The sequence below is a fragment of the Etheostoma spectabile genome, chromosome 4, assembly GCF_008692095.1.
Source record: "Etheostoma spectabile isolate EspeVRDwgs_2016 chromosome 4, UIUC_Espe_1.0, whole genome shotgun sequence".
Lineage (NCBI taxonomy): Eukaryota > Metazoa > Chordata > Actinopteri > Perciformes > Percidae > Etheostoma > Etheostoma spectabile.
The window spans coordinates 32,987,979-33,004,408 of NC_045736.1; the positions used below are offsets into that span (position 1 = coordinate 32,987,979).

Consider the following 16,430-nt stretch of genomic DNA (forward strand, 5'->3'; position numbering starts at 1 on the left):
CACACACACACACACACAAACACACACACACAAAATTTACTAATTTTATGAAGTTGAGGTTCTTACAATATCCTAAAGCAGTAAAATGTTATAGATTAGAAAGCTGCATAGATTCAGCTGCATTGAGTAGGGATGCATTGTGAAATGGTTAAAAAAGCAATTTTTAGACGGTTTAGGGTGTAATCTATTATTGATTTCATGTTTGACTTCAGACGTCACTAACTGGAAGTTTTTTTTTTCAATTTATTTAGTTATTTTAAGGTGGGATTAGTTTTAAAAATCTAATTAGTAATTCTTATTTAATTTGGGTTTTCAAGATATTACAATTTCACTTGCACCTTGGACACATCTGTTGGTTTGCACAGTTTAAATAACTAAAGGAATATTTCTCAGTCTTTTGTCTGCAGCTCATTCTGTAAAAGAAATCATAAGAAAATCGAACCTTGACTTAAAATCCTGAATTGTATAGAACCGTGAGTTGAGTGAACTGTATCTTTACCTCCCAATATAAAGACATTTGTAAGGACAAAATCTGTCTGTTAAACTACACAGTGCATTCACATTAACACACAAACACACAGGACTATAAAGTGTGTGTGTGTGTGTGTGTGTGTGTCCTGTGTTCAGGGCTCAGTTTAAGTAGTGTTGACAGCAGGTCTGATCAAGGGGAAGACCGTGGAGAGTTGGTATGATTACAAACCCAGAACTTCTCTCCTCCTCCCCCTCTTCCTCCCTGTGTCGCTCACATGAGAGAGACATGTAGGAGAGAGGAAGGGAAAGAGTTGCACGGACAGAGTGATGTCTCTGTCTGTCTCTACGGAGACACACACAGGACAATGAGAGACGGATGAAGAGAGAAATTAAAATGGGGATTTCCTCTTTATCCTCTCAGCTATGAAAATAAAAAAGCTGTAGAAAGTCTCAGACATGGAGAGAAATGGATCATAAATGAATGTGCTTCAGAGGGAGACAGATTAGTAAAGCATGTGGAGACACACACGGCGTCCATATTGGATTTAGATCCGACTCAGTTGGGAAAAAGACAGCCCAGTGGATGTAAACAGACTCCCACCTGCTTTACTAACTATCTGTAATGTCATCCTCAGTATACAGTATGTACTACAGTGTTGCTGTGTGTCTGTTCTGAAACATGAATTTCCCCCCCACCCCGATTTTCTTTCTTAAGTTTTTCTTCTGATCTGTGTACAGGCTCTTAGGACAGGGGGTGCAGTAGGCTCTTCAGGATTTAAAGCCCCTTGAAGCTAGTGATATTGGGCTTCATGGGCTATAGAAATAAAATGGACTTGACTTTATCTGTCAAAAGGTCTTCATTAGGTCCAAATTACACTGTCATAGACAGTTGGTACCTAGTTTTACGGTCACAGGTCTCAGGTCTCAGGTCCGCGTCAAGACGTGTGCTGTGTTTCAAATTGTGTACTTCTGTACACTTGTGTGGCCAAATGCAGTGCACCATGGGTACCCGGATGCTGCACTCAAAATGCTGGACGCTACTCGCCCTCAACGGTCGGTCGCTACGTAGCGGAAACTACGGGACCACCAACGTATTTGCAAGTGTTGGAAACGGCGGGCGAGGAAGCTACAGCGGTTAGATTTCTAGATTTCTAAATGTTATATTGACTTATATTGAGGTGTTTCTGTTATTTAGTCCACCCCCATTGATAGAGATTGGGGGACAAAATAATAGAAACAACTGTTAGTATAACAAAACATTTCAACAGCCTCCAAACTGACCATGAAGGTTGAACTAACAACGCGACAGACTCTACATTGGAACCTTGGAGGACGCATTGCACAGCTGTTGTATTTAACTATTAGTTTACCTAAAAACTGGCAACTTGTTTCACCAACAAAACCAAGCAGTATTATCTTTCTGCCTTATTATTTCAGTGTGTTTGGTGAAGATGAAGTGACACCACCAGGATCTGAGCCCGACATCGCCACAGTTTGGCTGTCTCACTAACGTCAGGAAGGTATTTCCTCATGAGGACAGAGCCCAGTTTGACTTGATTTCCTGACCCCCCCCCCATCACTTCACAGTAAATCCCTTTCTGTCCAATGACATAAACATAAACAGCCTGGATTTGAAGTGTAATCCACATCTGGATGATCCAGAGTTATCATGGACATTGCTCACATAACTCCACACTCAGCTGTTTATTGATGAACATAATCAGATAAGGATTATAGGTCATCAACTCGCCAGTGCACACAGATGTGGACAGTCACCGTGAGTGTGTGTGTGTGTGTGTGTGTGTGTGTGTAGGCAGATGTTTTTCATCTTTAGTAGAGATGCATGTGAACATCTAAGTGTTTGTGCAGCATTGTGTGTGTACAGATGTTTGTATCTTTTGAGGACTTAAGAGAAGTTTGTGTTTGTGTGTGTGTGGCGGGTGCGTGTGCGTGTGCGTGTGGCGTGTGTGTGTGTTGAACCCAGATGTTTGTAGCTCCCCAGGAAAATAAAGATGTACACTGTGTGTGAAGAGTTTATGTCAATAGATTTAAGAGATGAAGTTACTTCAGAGTCTTTTAATCTTTGCTCTGGCTCGGCCTAAACACACAGGAACCCTGGATATCAATACAGAACACAACACGCAGCGGGGGGGGGACGATAGGCAGGGAGAGAGGAGAGAGGGAGGTCTGGGGGAAAGGAGGAGGTGAACAGGGAGAGTGATGGAGACAGGAGGGAGAAAGAGAGGCAGAGGAGATGGAAAAAGGAGAGGACATGTGAAACATGAAGCCAAAGAAATGACAACCGCAGAGAACGACTTGTCTCTCACACTCTCTTCTAATCTCTGACCTAATCTTTTTTTTCTTCTCTTTTTTAACAATATTTCCTGTGGAAGTTCTGAATGTTTTCCCTGTATTCATAGTGTCTTACATACAGGTGTGGTTGGAACTGTCTGGCTGCCTTTCCCCAGCCAGGAAACTAAAAAGCAAAGTGTCATTTTAAAAAATTCTAATAACTAACCGTTTCCTGTTATTTTATTTGTATAGGTCAGTTGTAATTCATAATTTCTGCATGAATACCCAACCTATGACCCAGTATGGTTTGGAGGACTTATTGGTTTGAACATTCAAAAAGATCTTCATCACTACTACTGATATTTTAGTTTCTCTTCTCTACACTTGCACCCCTTATGCAATAAGAAGCTACTGTGTCCTAGTTCATACAAAACCATATTATATATTAGGATTTAGGATTATATAAGGATCCCCCCTTCATCCTCGACCTTTATACCCTGGGGCATGTTGATGTCCCAGTTTCACTTAGTTCTCTCTAACACAAACACACTTAAGCATCACACTTTGAGGCGTTTCCATTAAACGTCTTGGTTAAGAAGAAAGATCAACAGTAGAAGGCGGTGATGTAACATTACTCTGGAAACAGAGGAAGAAAAAAAGTAGTCCGTCCACACCCTTGACATAAGCGTTTATAGCCAACCCTCATCTTATAAAATGTCTTCATGAACGACTTGCTGCAGCTGCCTGGATTTTCCTTCCTACAGTGTAGAGGCCTTGACCCCGAAGCAAGTTCAGCTTAGTCTCTCTTTGGGTTGGAGTCTGCATTAGTTCTGGATCTGGTCATCCACTGGCTCAGTTAAGTCTGGGTTTTCCCATCAAGCTACCAGTGCGTTCATGTGAGTTCTTCCTAGAATAAGCAACATCATCAGAACCATCAATTAAATACTCTATATCAAATGACAGTGATATCCACAGCAACATGTGGGGAAAGCCACAGCAAAAGATATCTAACAACGTTAAAAATAAAAATAAACTAGCTGCAGAAACACAATACAAAAATGAAAGCTATACATAAGTGTTGGAGTTTTTATATACTTCTTTGATACAGAGAATCTTTGCTTTGTCGCCTGATGAGGAACAAACTACAATGTGTAATACAAAAAGTTAATTTCATAAGAGGAGCAGAGTAGTCTGACGGGGTTAATCTGAACCAAATGTTGCATTTATAATCAGTGTAGTGGGTTCCTGTAACCCTTTTTTAAAGAAGTAACGAGCAAACCCCAGCAGAGAGCAGACCCCGAACATTTTCTAAAAATGTTCGGGGTCCTTGATAGCAACTGAAAAGACTTTGTAAAACTTAAAAGGAAGATTTAGAACTGAGTAATTCATATTGCTGAGAATACTTCTGCTTATTTAAATGAAACTATACATATACTTTACAACTACGTAAGTGTGTGTGCAGGGTTGTGTGTGTGTGTGTGTGTGTGTTGGAGATGTTTGTATCTTTTGAGGACTTAGGTATGTGTGTGTTTCCATCCAGAACCGCATAGTTCTTCACCCAGGGGGGACATGAGTCATGAGACATGAGTCTGTGACCTCTGACCCCCCCCCCCCCCCCCCCCCCCCCCCCCCCCTCAACACCAGAAAATAAGCCAATCATGTTTCAGCTGGCAGTGAGCCACAGTGTCAGAGATTATCTAAAACTGGACAACTTCAAAATGAACCAACGTTTTAAGTTAAGAAAAGCTCATTTCAAGTGTCTTCTCTCTTTCACACATATTTCACACACATCCACACAAATCTCTTTGATCCAGTGATTTATGACACGCTACAGAGAGAGATTTGTTCGTTTGCTGCTCTTAATACAATAAAAGATGTTTTATGAATTCTGTTTACTTGGAAATTGGCAAACTCCCGGGGGAGCACTCAGAGTAATTAAAGCTGTCTCCTAATGATCACAGATGAGCTGTAAGCCAGAGAAAAAGAGAAGAGGGAGCGGGGGAGGCAGAGGCAGAAAAACAAAAATAAGAAGGGGGAGAAAAGGATAGAGAGACAAAAACACCAACAAGAGGGACAGATGAAAAGATAACGAAAAACATGTTCCCACTAACAGGGAGATGCAGGAGGAACGAGTAGGGGGTTACAGAAGGGGGAAACAGGACCCCAGAAACACACACACACACACACACACACACACACACACACCACCACACACAACACACACAGGAAGCCAGAGACTCCAGATACAGAATGTTCCTCAGTCTTGTTTTGATGTTTCTGTGGATACAACAGAGACTAAAGCAGTTTCAAATGGTCAGGTTGCACACACACACACACACACACACACACACACACACACACACACACACACACACACACACACACACACACACACACACACACACACACACACACACACACACACACACACACACACATACACACACACACACAAACTAGTTCAACTATTAAAACTATTAAAAAGTTAATCTTATGACTTATGACTATCTGAGTTCTTTTAGTTTGGCTCTGCAGATGTACTCTGCTGGGAGAAAGCCTGACATGATGTCATGTCTCCGTTAGCCATTTTGCAAGGAGCACTTTAGCTTAGCGCCGACAAGGACAGCTGTGATTGGTTTAAAGAAATACAAACAGGTCTGAGCATGTCCCCCTTATCCCAGAATGATAAGCGGTGCAGCCAGACCTATCTGTGGAGATACTGCAGGTCTTTGGATCACTCTGTTGTTTAAAAGGATACTTTACCCTTTTTTTTGCCTCCATGGTGAATGAAGAATCCTTAAACAGAGAATTATTATGATGAATTATGGTGAAAACCATTTCTGGGGGTGTAAAGCTGCCATCACTGTCTGTTTGAAGGCTGTTTGATCACTGCAACTGAGTTAAGGAAGTGATCACTACCGAGTGAAACCAGGCGAACGTGGACGTGGAAATGAGGCGAGCGGAAGGAGAGTGGTTACCGATGAGACCACATCATCTAAAACCCCCCCACACTCACACCACCACAGCCTACGAGGGAGGACGGGGGGGAATCAAGTCCTCATGTTCGACTAGTACATGGATGTGTGTGTGTGTGTGTGAGGCGATGGCTACAGATGATGTACAGGCCCCTTGTAAGGGTCTGCCACACACACACTCACACACACACACACACACACACACACACACAAACATACAGTGAAAGAGGCCCCAACCTCCGACCTCTTCACCACATGGGACCTCGTAAATCACTTGCAGGTCAAGGCTAATTTTTAAGAACAGATCTCTCTCCAACCAGCTTTCCTCCAGACACCCCTCAAAACGTGCGTACGCACACACACACACACACACACGCACACACACACACGCACACACACACACACACACACACACACACACACACACACACACACACCCTCATCCCCCCATGAACTCTCTACCACTCGAGGAATTTGCCTCTCTCCTTTCACATTCGCATCACATTCCAGATTTGTATTTTTTTTCTTCTTTTGTACATCAGTAGAACTTGTAATTAGACCATTTCTTCACAGTTTTAATATATCTTTTTCACATGTTCTCAGTTGCGTTTAAACGAGTAGTTCTCAATCATCTTCAATCCCAGTGAAACAAGAAGCTGCAACACCAGCTGCAGTCTGTGGGCCGCACACCTCCATCCAGCCGCAGCTAATTAATCAGCAGTGAAATCAGCTGGTCTGGGGCCACTGTGAAGGAAAACAGCAGTGAAAAAGATATACTATATATATAAATGAGCAAAATGTCCATAGTAAGTATAACAAGTTGGATACAATGAGGAGACAAGCCTAGTAAGTGGTGTAAAACATGATTAGAAAGAATGTAATCTGGCATCACTCACACTTCACAAAGTTTTGTCAAACTGCAATAAAACCCACTTTTGGTCACCGTAGTTTATATATGTAAGCAGTTGTAGTTCCTTCATTAAAATCATGTCGAGACAAATATCTGAAAGAAAGGCTCGTATTTAACTTTAAGACAACAGTGTGAGACTTTCTGTGTAACCTTTGCAGCTTAGAAGATCACTATGTCTTTGATTGGGTCGTCTTTCTCATTTATTGCTCTTTCTCCCTGCAGTCAAATGTAACTTATCCCTCTGTTTCTGCTCTATTTCTCATTTTCCTGCCGTCTCTCTGTCTCAGTGTAAACAGTGAAGGTCTCTGTTTTCATTATGGAGAATTCCACATGTTCAGGATCTGGTGCACGTTCAGTCTACTACAGTGTATTCTTCTTGTTTTCATTATTGGTCTCCTGACTGGTAATTCCTATCTATCTCTCTACCATCTATCTATCTATCATCTATCTATCTATCTATCTATCTATCTATCTATCTTTCTATCTATTTATCTATCTATATCGAAATAATATTACTGATGCTATAAAGTAACACAACATTGAAATACTCAATTAAAAACACGTCCAAATTGTACTAAAGTAAAGCACTTGAGTAAATGTACATGTCTGAGTATGTAGCTACTAGGACAACATGTGTCTCGGTTGGTGAGAGTAAAACAAGACAATTGACTGATGGGACTGACAGAGACAGCTGCAAACTGCAGCTTCTTTGTTGGAAGACGCTGTATATCCGAGCAGAGCCTGGGACCGAGCAGACAGGTGGAGAGGGATGTCCATCTGTGTCAGCAGAGAGACTCTGTGTGCCTGTTTGATTGTGGGACGTGTTGGACATTCTCGCCATAGTTTGTTACAGCTGCTTATGTGCAGAACTGTGTTATTCTGCTGCTCTCAGCTGAATGCAACTCAGCTGATTCCTCCACGTTGTGCACTTCTCAAAGCCGATACAGTTACAAAGCAGGAGGCTTACATTAGGAAATGCTAGATTTGAATGCAACGTCTTCTACACAGATGCAGTAACAGCAAACACATCTCTGCATGGTGGAACTATTTGAACAATGTGGTTCCCCACACACCCACATCTTAGTTTAGCATGTTAACATTTGCTTATTAGCCCTGAACACAGGTCCAGCCGAGGCTGACGGCAGTGTCATTTATTGGGGAAAAACAAACATGTCAGAACATCAAAATAGTTATTAGAGTTATCCAAAAAAATAACTAACTCCCAACAACTAAACTGCATTCTCACTTATTATCGTAGTCCCTAAAAACATTGCCTGATGGATAATGCAGTTTGGCTGTATGGGAATTACATTTTTAGGAGACAGGGCTCGGGGGGGCCGTGAATGTCTGAACCACATTTAACGATAATCTATTCAAACGTGGGTGAGATATTTTACTAGTAACCAAAATGTCACCCTGTGGACGCACTAGAGTATAGTCTGCCTGCGAGGACGGACACTTACACACACAGAGAACTAACTGAGGGAGAGGAGTGATGCTAGAACAAGGTTGGGGTTGACATGTACCCCCATAAAAACAGTGCTGAGACCAAGATGGACTTGTTTGGCAGCAGGGGAGGCATTGCTCCACTGGACACAGCATCCTCACTATAACAAGATTTCAAATTTAAAAGGCAGGTAATAAAGACATATAAACAATGATTATACCTTAAAAACAAAAGACACTTGATTTTTTTTCTTCCGGGAGAAAACAAAGTAGAAATGGAGCTATTTTCTTAAGCAAAAGCAATACAATAGTTTTTCAATATTCTGTGTCAAAATTATTGATTTATTTGGTAAGAAGCCTTGTAATAACCAGGGTAATGTAGGCTGATGTAGGATTCAAGAACCCCCCCCCCGAATCTTCCATCACTGTGACTGAGGGAAGGAACTCTGATCATTACAGAGTCAAAACAAGGAAAAGCCAAGTTTGTGTGTGTGTTTGCGTGTGTGTGTGTGTGTGCACAGTGTAAGCTCTTGACTCTGGGTTAAAGCCATCGGACCTGGTTTCTCCATCCCTGTCCCTGTACTGTATGTCTGGTTGCTATGGGACTCTGTTGGTTCTGGCATCAGGACCTGAGTGTGTTTTACAATCTTGGTCAGGACTCCAAACTGGGTTACTCTGAACTCCTTACCCTGGCCGCAGGTTTCTGCTCCTGCTATTGGTTTAAATCCCTGTCACAGGGGCAGATGACCTTGTTTCAGCTTGTTTTGACCACAGAACCAGGTCAAATTTTAACACGAGGAAGACTTGCAGATGTTTTAATTAAAGAAAGGAAAAAGGAAAGGAAAGGAAACACAAAGGCCAAAATAATCAGAAAAAATGGTCTGGCTAGTCCACACGTCATTCCGGGAATCACGCTGTTCAGCCAGACATCATCTGCAGACTGTCTCTGGAGGATCTTTTTCCACATTAGATGTATTTGTTAATGACGATTACAAAAGGCTTTAGCAGCTCCTTTAGAAGAAAAACAGCTGATCGTCATAGACGAAAAATAAATTCACAGGAACCACATTAGAGACTGGGAACAGATGGCCTCCAGGCCGTGTGTGGGGGAGCATATTGGTATTGTTTACTTTCACACAGCATTTTTTATGTGGAGTGTGTGTACCTGTGTATGAAAGACAGGGTAGGATTTATTTACACATCACCTGGTCTTCATCACTGAATGACTTTGTTTTTTACTTGGGCCATATATTGTTGTCTTTTCCATTCACCGTCATAAAGAAGTCGTACTTCATGCAGATGAAGTTGAAGAGGCAGTTGGCCACAACTAAAATCAACACTTTGTTAAAACTCCTTTGTTATATTTGCCAAAAAAATCTTTGGACATTCTTGTGTTGAACTTCAGCAGCTGTTCATCAAATAGAGAACAATTAATTGGGTTCAGGCATTATTCATTCAAGGTATTGGAAACTGAAGGCAGAGAGACAAAGAGAGGAAGGTAGAAAGAGAGAGAGAGAGAGAGGAACCTGTATCATCTCAGAGGTAGTCCATATACATCCATATGTATGTTTGCTTGCAACACCCAACAGATGCATGATTAAAATCTTCCATAATTCTTCTCTCTGTCTTCAGGATGTCGGTGAAGCTGAGATTCGACTCGCCCTCAGATGGAGGTTTGGTCAACAGGAGCCGCTCCTTCACCGGCTCCAGCTCTCTGACTGGACGACGGCGGTGAGTGGCACGCCGTTACAGCCAATGAGAATGCAGGGAATAAAGATCAACCAAGTTTCCTTAAATTGCTTCAGATTGCTTTAAAGCATTGTCTATATCTTAGACTGTGTATGGAAGCAAATAAGAGAAAAAACTATTTGAACTTTAACTGCCACTGAATACTTAAAAATGAAATATTTTACTTAGAAACTATGTATCTGAATGCATTTCTTTTGTATTCACCTGTTTGAAACTAAAATGTAAAATTTTCTACTTTAAAAATTCTCCGATGGTCACAAATTCAGATCCAATAATTAAAGTTTCAGAATTTCAAAACAATACATTCAGTTTGCTCAAATCCGATTGGTCGGATTGAGATGTAAAAATTCAAGCAACAACAGAGACGACATCCGGGCTACCCAGGACAGGATAGGCACTCGGGAATGCAATCTAACCGACTTCTGGCCTATCAGAGCGCTGCCTGTCTGAGTGGATATTCGCAGACATGAGAGTGGAACTGATCCTCTCATTTAACTCTTTGCAAGAAAGGAAACTATCTTTTTAAAGTTTAAGTTGCTACAAACTCTTTAACACTGCAGTCTTTAAGATTCCAAACCATTTGAGTCTCCCTGGGGCCCCCCTTTCCCTAAAACTAACGATTAAACACATACGTCATTTTAAATGTGTGGGATTTTAAAAGAGGCGCTCAACATCCAATGCAGTGTCTGCTCTGAGTCTCGGGGCAGTCACTCCTGTATTTAATCCAGTCCATGTTAGTCAGTGGGGTCAGTCCCGTCCCAATGATTAAATTCATTCAAGTTCAAACCTTGACATTGAAAAAATGAACTGAACAAACCAACAAATAAAATGTTTGTAACAGTTCAGCGAAATGAGGGAGGAAAAATAAAATTCCTTAAGATTTAAAGTGATTGAAGATAAATGGTCTCGTGTTGTGTGGAGGGAGAGCCCGTCGCCCTCAGACGAGCCTGTTCTTCGTTGATGGGCAGTGAACGCACCACAGACTACAAGATGTTATTTCTGGAGGAAGAGAATCCGTCAGTCCCACGAGAGAGAGAGAAAGAATGAAATGTCATGTCAAGAAAAAGAACGCTGGAATGCACTTCCTGTGATTTTTCCATCCTAAACATGCCACACACACACACACACACACACACACACACACACACACACACACACACACACACACAGTGTTCATTCCTTAGCGTCTCCACTGTGGTCCTGCTCTGACAGCATGACACCACATTGTCTCTCATCATTCTTTATTGCAGAGCTTTGATGGGGACACGACCCGGGCAATAAATAAAATACATAAACGCAACACACACACGCACACACACACAAATATCCCGCAGCAGGAAAGCACTTTTATGGCCGAGTCCATAATTACAGAGGTCTGCTAATCAGAGTGAGAAATATGGCTAGTAAAAAACACCGCACATATGTGTGTACGGACCCAAACACACCAAAGAGCCTGTCTAGAAATGGATGAACACTTTTTTAACACCAACTTTATTACATTGGGGGTCGCCACTGCAAAAGGCTGAGAAGCACTGCTTTAAAGTACAATATGAAAAGAGACAGCATCGGTCATTTCAGCTAAGATATAAGAGGAATGAGGGTGATGTTATAGAGACACAAAGAGAGGGGGGGGGGGGGGGGGGGGGGGGGGGGGGGTAGTGGTGGACGGTTGGGTCAACGAAACGTTGGGAGACCACTGTTCACTTCCTGTTTTCTTACAACAGCCAATGGCTTCTTTTAACCATGATGGCGAACATGAAACAAGTCACATTGGTGCCTGTACCTAACCCTAACCATGGCAGAGTCCAATCCCCAAAGTGGGAGGAAAACTTAGGACATGTTTTCACGTTTAATTTGTAGTACTTGCTTGACAAAACAAATCATGATTGGCCAACAGACTAGCTTCCTTCACCTTTGTCAATCTTACATCATCATGTCATGTTACAGCTTTGAGATTGTTCCCCCTGTTGGTGAGATTTCCAATCTGCCCAGTCCACCTTGTTCATCACATGTAACAGCGGTTGTATCAGTTGAAAAATTATCTAATAGTCTTAATATTGCCTGACATCGCCCCACTCTTCATAACCCTGGCAAAACCAGTGTGTTGGCATGGCTACGCATCCGGTTGACTGGCATTAGATTCAGGCGGATACGTTAGTCTCTGGTCAGGGAAAATCCTCCCTCCCTGGAAATGGAAAGCGGTTAGACTGGAGGCAATGTCAGACTGAAGATGGAAACGGAGTGTAACAAGTTAATAATGCTGCCTGATATCAGGCCAGAGGTCAGGTGCTTAAGTGAACAAAAGCATTCAATCTAAGAACACATGGAAGCTTAGGAAAACTGCTGGCCATGTTGAGAAACCCTCTTTCTACCAGTGATTACTAATAATGGTTGAATTTATTGTGGAGTCAGTTATGACTCTGAAAGTCTGAAAGCAAATCCAGAATGTGAAAAAAACTGAGCTTGATTCTGAGTACTGGCCAATCTAAGCGGAGACCCATCTCACTCTTCTCTGTTTTTAGGACGACCTCTTTTCGTAACTCTCTCCGCTCCAAAGCCATGACAGGAGGTAAATCTCCCAGAATGCACCTGTCTGCCAGCAGAGGGGGGGGAGTTGTCTGGTCTCTGCAGCCGGAGCAGGTCGACAGGGTCTTCCAGACGCTACGCAAAGGACTCAAGTACGTATACTACTAGAAAATAGTAGAATAATAGGGTTTTGGGTGTATTTTAATACTGCTTTTATACTAGAAGTAAATTCAATTAAAAAGTCAAAGTCCTGCATTCAAACTCCATAAAAAGAAAAGTATAATCAGAAAATATACTTAAAGTATCAAAAGTAAAAGTACACTGTGCGTGCATAACCAAAAACCTGTTGATATAAGTCTTTCATAATGTTCTTTTTGGTTGACCATACCTCTGGACCACAGCCCTGCTGGTTGGTCTGTGTACAATAACCATAGCAACCCACAGCTGACAGTAAGAGGCCGTAAACTGTCACAAACTGTGGTAAAAAACACAGATGCGCTTTATACATGTCCAAAGAGTGCCTCTTACACCCAAATTATACCGGCGTATCCCACAATTTAATCGGAAAAAAAGTCAGAAAAAGGCATTATTTCAGAATATCCAGATGAAATATGCTGTTTAAATGACCTGTTTTAAATTCAGAGTATTGCCATGTTGGGCATAATAATGGTAGATCAGTGTGCATGATGGTCAATGAACTAACGTTGGGGTCTGCAGGGAGTACCTGGAGGGTCACCAGGCAGATATGGACTTCCTGTCTTCCCAGCAGAGAGAGACCAAGAGAAACTCCAGACTGGTGAGGAGAGGAGAACACACTATGTGTATGAGGACGGTCTGAGTTGTTTTTCAGGGCGTTATTATAAAAGTAATAAGAAACATGTATTTTCTCTGTTTCCAGGCCTTTCTGTATGATCTAGAGAAGGTAATCTTTGCACCAGAACGACAAACCCAAACCTGCTTTCAATACACAGTATATAACAATATAAGGTATACATTTTTTTAAACTAAGCTTTCATGCATTGCTTTCACAGGAGATCAGAGCACTGGAGAGACACATACGAAGATTAGAATTTCAAATCAGCAAGGTAAGAAAGTCCATCACATTTACATGTGCTTATCTTTCTAGATTAGGTTTGCTGTCAGGTTGAGGTGAACATGATCGAGTGATCACCAAGGATACGACAACTCGACAAATATTTTAGGAAATTGCTGTGGTTTTTCAATTTAAAAAGGTATGGAGAACTTTTAATAGCTTTGTGTCAGGCAGGTCAGTATGAGGCAGCAGGAAAATGACCAAATGAAAAGAAAGTGAATATATAAAAGCTTACTGGCATAAAAAGGAATGGGGCAGGGAAAAGGTGCAGGCAGGCAGTAATGTGCAGACTGGAAGTGTTCAGGTTCAGGTGGCGGGACAGCAAAGGCAGGACATCTAGTGGACAGGTAGAGACAGAATCAACAAAATAGTCCCAGTCCATGCAAAGTTAAGCCCACAAGCAGATAGTTTTATGGAAAGACAGGAAGTCCATGTGTAATTGGTTGTGTTTCTGAAGCCAGTGTGTGTATGCCTGGTCTGTGCAGGTGGAGGAGCTGTACGAGACGTACTGTATCCAGTGGAGGTTGTGTCAGGGAGTGGTCAACATGAAGAGAGCCTTCTCACTGTCCCCGTCCACCAGGGCCTCCAGGGAGAGCCTTCTGGAGCTCAGTCGCAACCACAGACACAGCCTGCAGGTACTGCCCGGATCAGAGAGAGAGGGGTGTATGTGTGTGTGTCCTGCTGATATCTGTTGTGTATTCTAAGAACGGTGGTATGCCTTTATAGTTCTATTAGAAAGCTTGAGAACGTTCCAGAAATTCCAGCTGGCTCAAGACATCTGGACCATGCATTGGGGCCCTCATGTGAGGAGGTCTCATATGTTCCCTAAAGAATAGATTTGCTCTGTTTACAGTAATCACACTTATTATATCTGCAGTTAAAGGTCCTATTTTTGTCTTTCCTGCAGTGCTTGTACAAAGTGAATTTTGAGCCATGAAGATAACTGTAATACGAACAAAACACTTGACTTATTAGTAGGGTTCAGGTCTGAACACTATGCAGGAATTACGAACAAGCAACAAACTGCATCTGGCATCAAGGTGGGAATCACACTTGGCAATGCCCCTCAAACAACAAAACTCCTCGGGCTAAAACATGGCATTAAGTTTCTTTTTTCAAAATCAGCTTCAAATTGCAGCCCGACCAGGCGTTACCTCCTGCAGTCAGTTTGATTAATAGTGTCAAATCATAGAGAAGTTATCTCAGGACACTCTACAGACAGAGTGGGTCTCTAAGTTACAGAGGATTTGGATTGGATGTAGACAGTATTCAGAGTTCATGTTCACAAATCCCATTTATTTCATCAGCGATGTGTTTCTACTGCACCTTGGGTGGACCATGACTGTCAGCGCTGCGCCCCGCTCCGACCAGGTGTGCAGCAGACCGGGGGTCCCAGACGGCTGAAACACTAAACACAGTCACACATGTCATCTCCGCCTGCGTGATGAATGACCCAAAGTCAAAACGTCCTGTTTCCTCTTCTGCACCCTCAAACACAGCTCCTACTGTTGGATTCCAATTCCAGCATTTCACCAACGTTTAGCAACTATAGTAAAGTTGCATACTATTTTAAAGTACTTATGAGTCAATACAAACTTATTATAGGTTATAAAACAGTCAGTAAAGTCAGATTTTCCTCGTGTCAGAAATGACCTCTGTGGTCCTTTCAAGTTGCACATGTGTAACAGATACCATGAAGGATGCTAAGGCGTAGATTTCAGGGTCAGATTCCCCCCCCCCCCCCCCCCCCCCCCCCCCTCCCCCAATTTTCAGAAGAGGCAGATTTTTCCCCCTCCAAAAAAGGTGGGTTTTGGGAGATTAATGGTGTTTTTCCATTACATGGTACCGGCTCGACTCGCCTCCACTCTATTCTCCTTATGATAAGAACTAACCCACCGTGTTGAAATAGTTGAGTTTAGTTAGTGGCTTTTTTTTACATACAAGCCAAAAAAGAGAACATGTTCTGCATTTTAACTGTAGCAACACACATACTTTCCGTTTTTTATTTACGGGGCAAAGTCCGGGTAGTGAGCTGCCCGTCCTCTTCTGTTATTTTACGGATTTATTTATTGTGCAGGAAATAAAGTGTTTGACTTACATTTTTCCAAAGTTATAATGTGCCCCCACCCTCCCAATGTTAAACCAAACCTACGCCCTTGGCAGGATGAATTAAAAGCTAAACATTGTCTACAAAATCGTCTCCTTTTATCTGCTTTGACCAGGACTGAGGCCGTTACTGGGAGCGAGGGAATCCTCCTTAATGAATGACTGAGAGGATTAGAAAAGAGAGCATGTGTATTAAATTAAACCTTCCCATATGTAAGGCAAGCTACTTTACCATAATAATCAACCTGACCGTCCATAACAAGAGAAATACAACAAAAGATATATGGTGCCACATATATATCTGTAGTTTTTTCAATCTTTCCCATTAACAACAGTATCACTTTCAGTTTTAACACTGATGTTTTGTATTGTATTTAAATTGTGGATGGGGGGTTTTCTGTTGAATTTGGTCAAAATAATTGCGGACAAACATTTTACTCATTTAAAAAAAAAGTGAACAACGCCCTCCTCACTTCCCATTCTGGCATGCAAGCTAACAGCCGCTGATGCCTGACGGGAGTAGTGTGTGAACTGGGCTGCAGCCGCTGTAAAACGGGATGCAAAAGCAAACACATGTGGCAGACACCGATCCAGGCAGACGCCGGACTGGATTGGGAAAAGTTTTTAACTTTTTTTGTTGATTCACACAGAAACTACTTATTTTTTGTGTAACAATGCAGCATGATGGAAGCTGAATGAAAAACTATTCATCCACAGAAAATAAAATAATATAAAAGCTTTAGAAAGGATTTTGGTGAAGCAGCAAAATCTGAAAATGTCATCACCAAGAAATGTTAAAAGAAAGATGAACAGATTCTTGTGGCCTGAATGATCACAGAGGGACGTGATGGGGGGGGGGGGG

General features: G+C 42.1%; 1 protein-coding gene across 1 annotated transcript in view; it reads left to right on the forward strand.

The window, feature by feature from the left end:
- The window catches only part of ripor3 (RIPOR family member 3), a 52,060-nt gene that overhangs the window by 20,176 nt on the left and 15,454 nt on the right, over nt 1-16,430 (forward strand). The window contains exons 2-7 of the mRNA XM_032514720.1: nt 9,727-9,825; nt 12,366-12,521; nt 13,087-13,165; nt 13,268-13,291; nt 13,401-13,454; nt 13,948-14,097. Of these exons, the coding sequence (XP_032370611.1) occupies nt 9,728-9,825; nt 12,366-12,521; nt 13,087-13,165; nt 13,268-13,291; nt 13,401-13,454; nt 13,948-14,097 (561 nt within the window). The 5' untranslated portion in view covers nt 9,727. The remainder of the gene's footprint in view (nt 1-9,726; nt 9,826-12,365; nt 12,522-13,086; nt 13,166-13,267; nt 13,292-13,400; nt 13,455-13,947; nt 14,098-16,430) is intronic.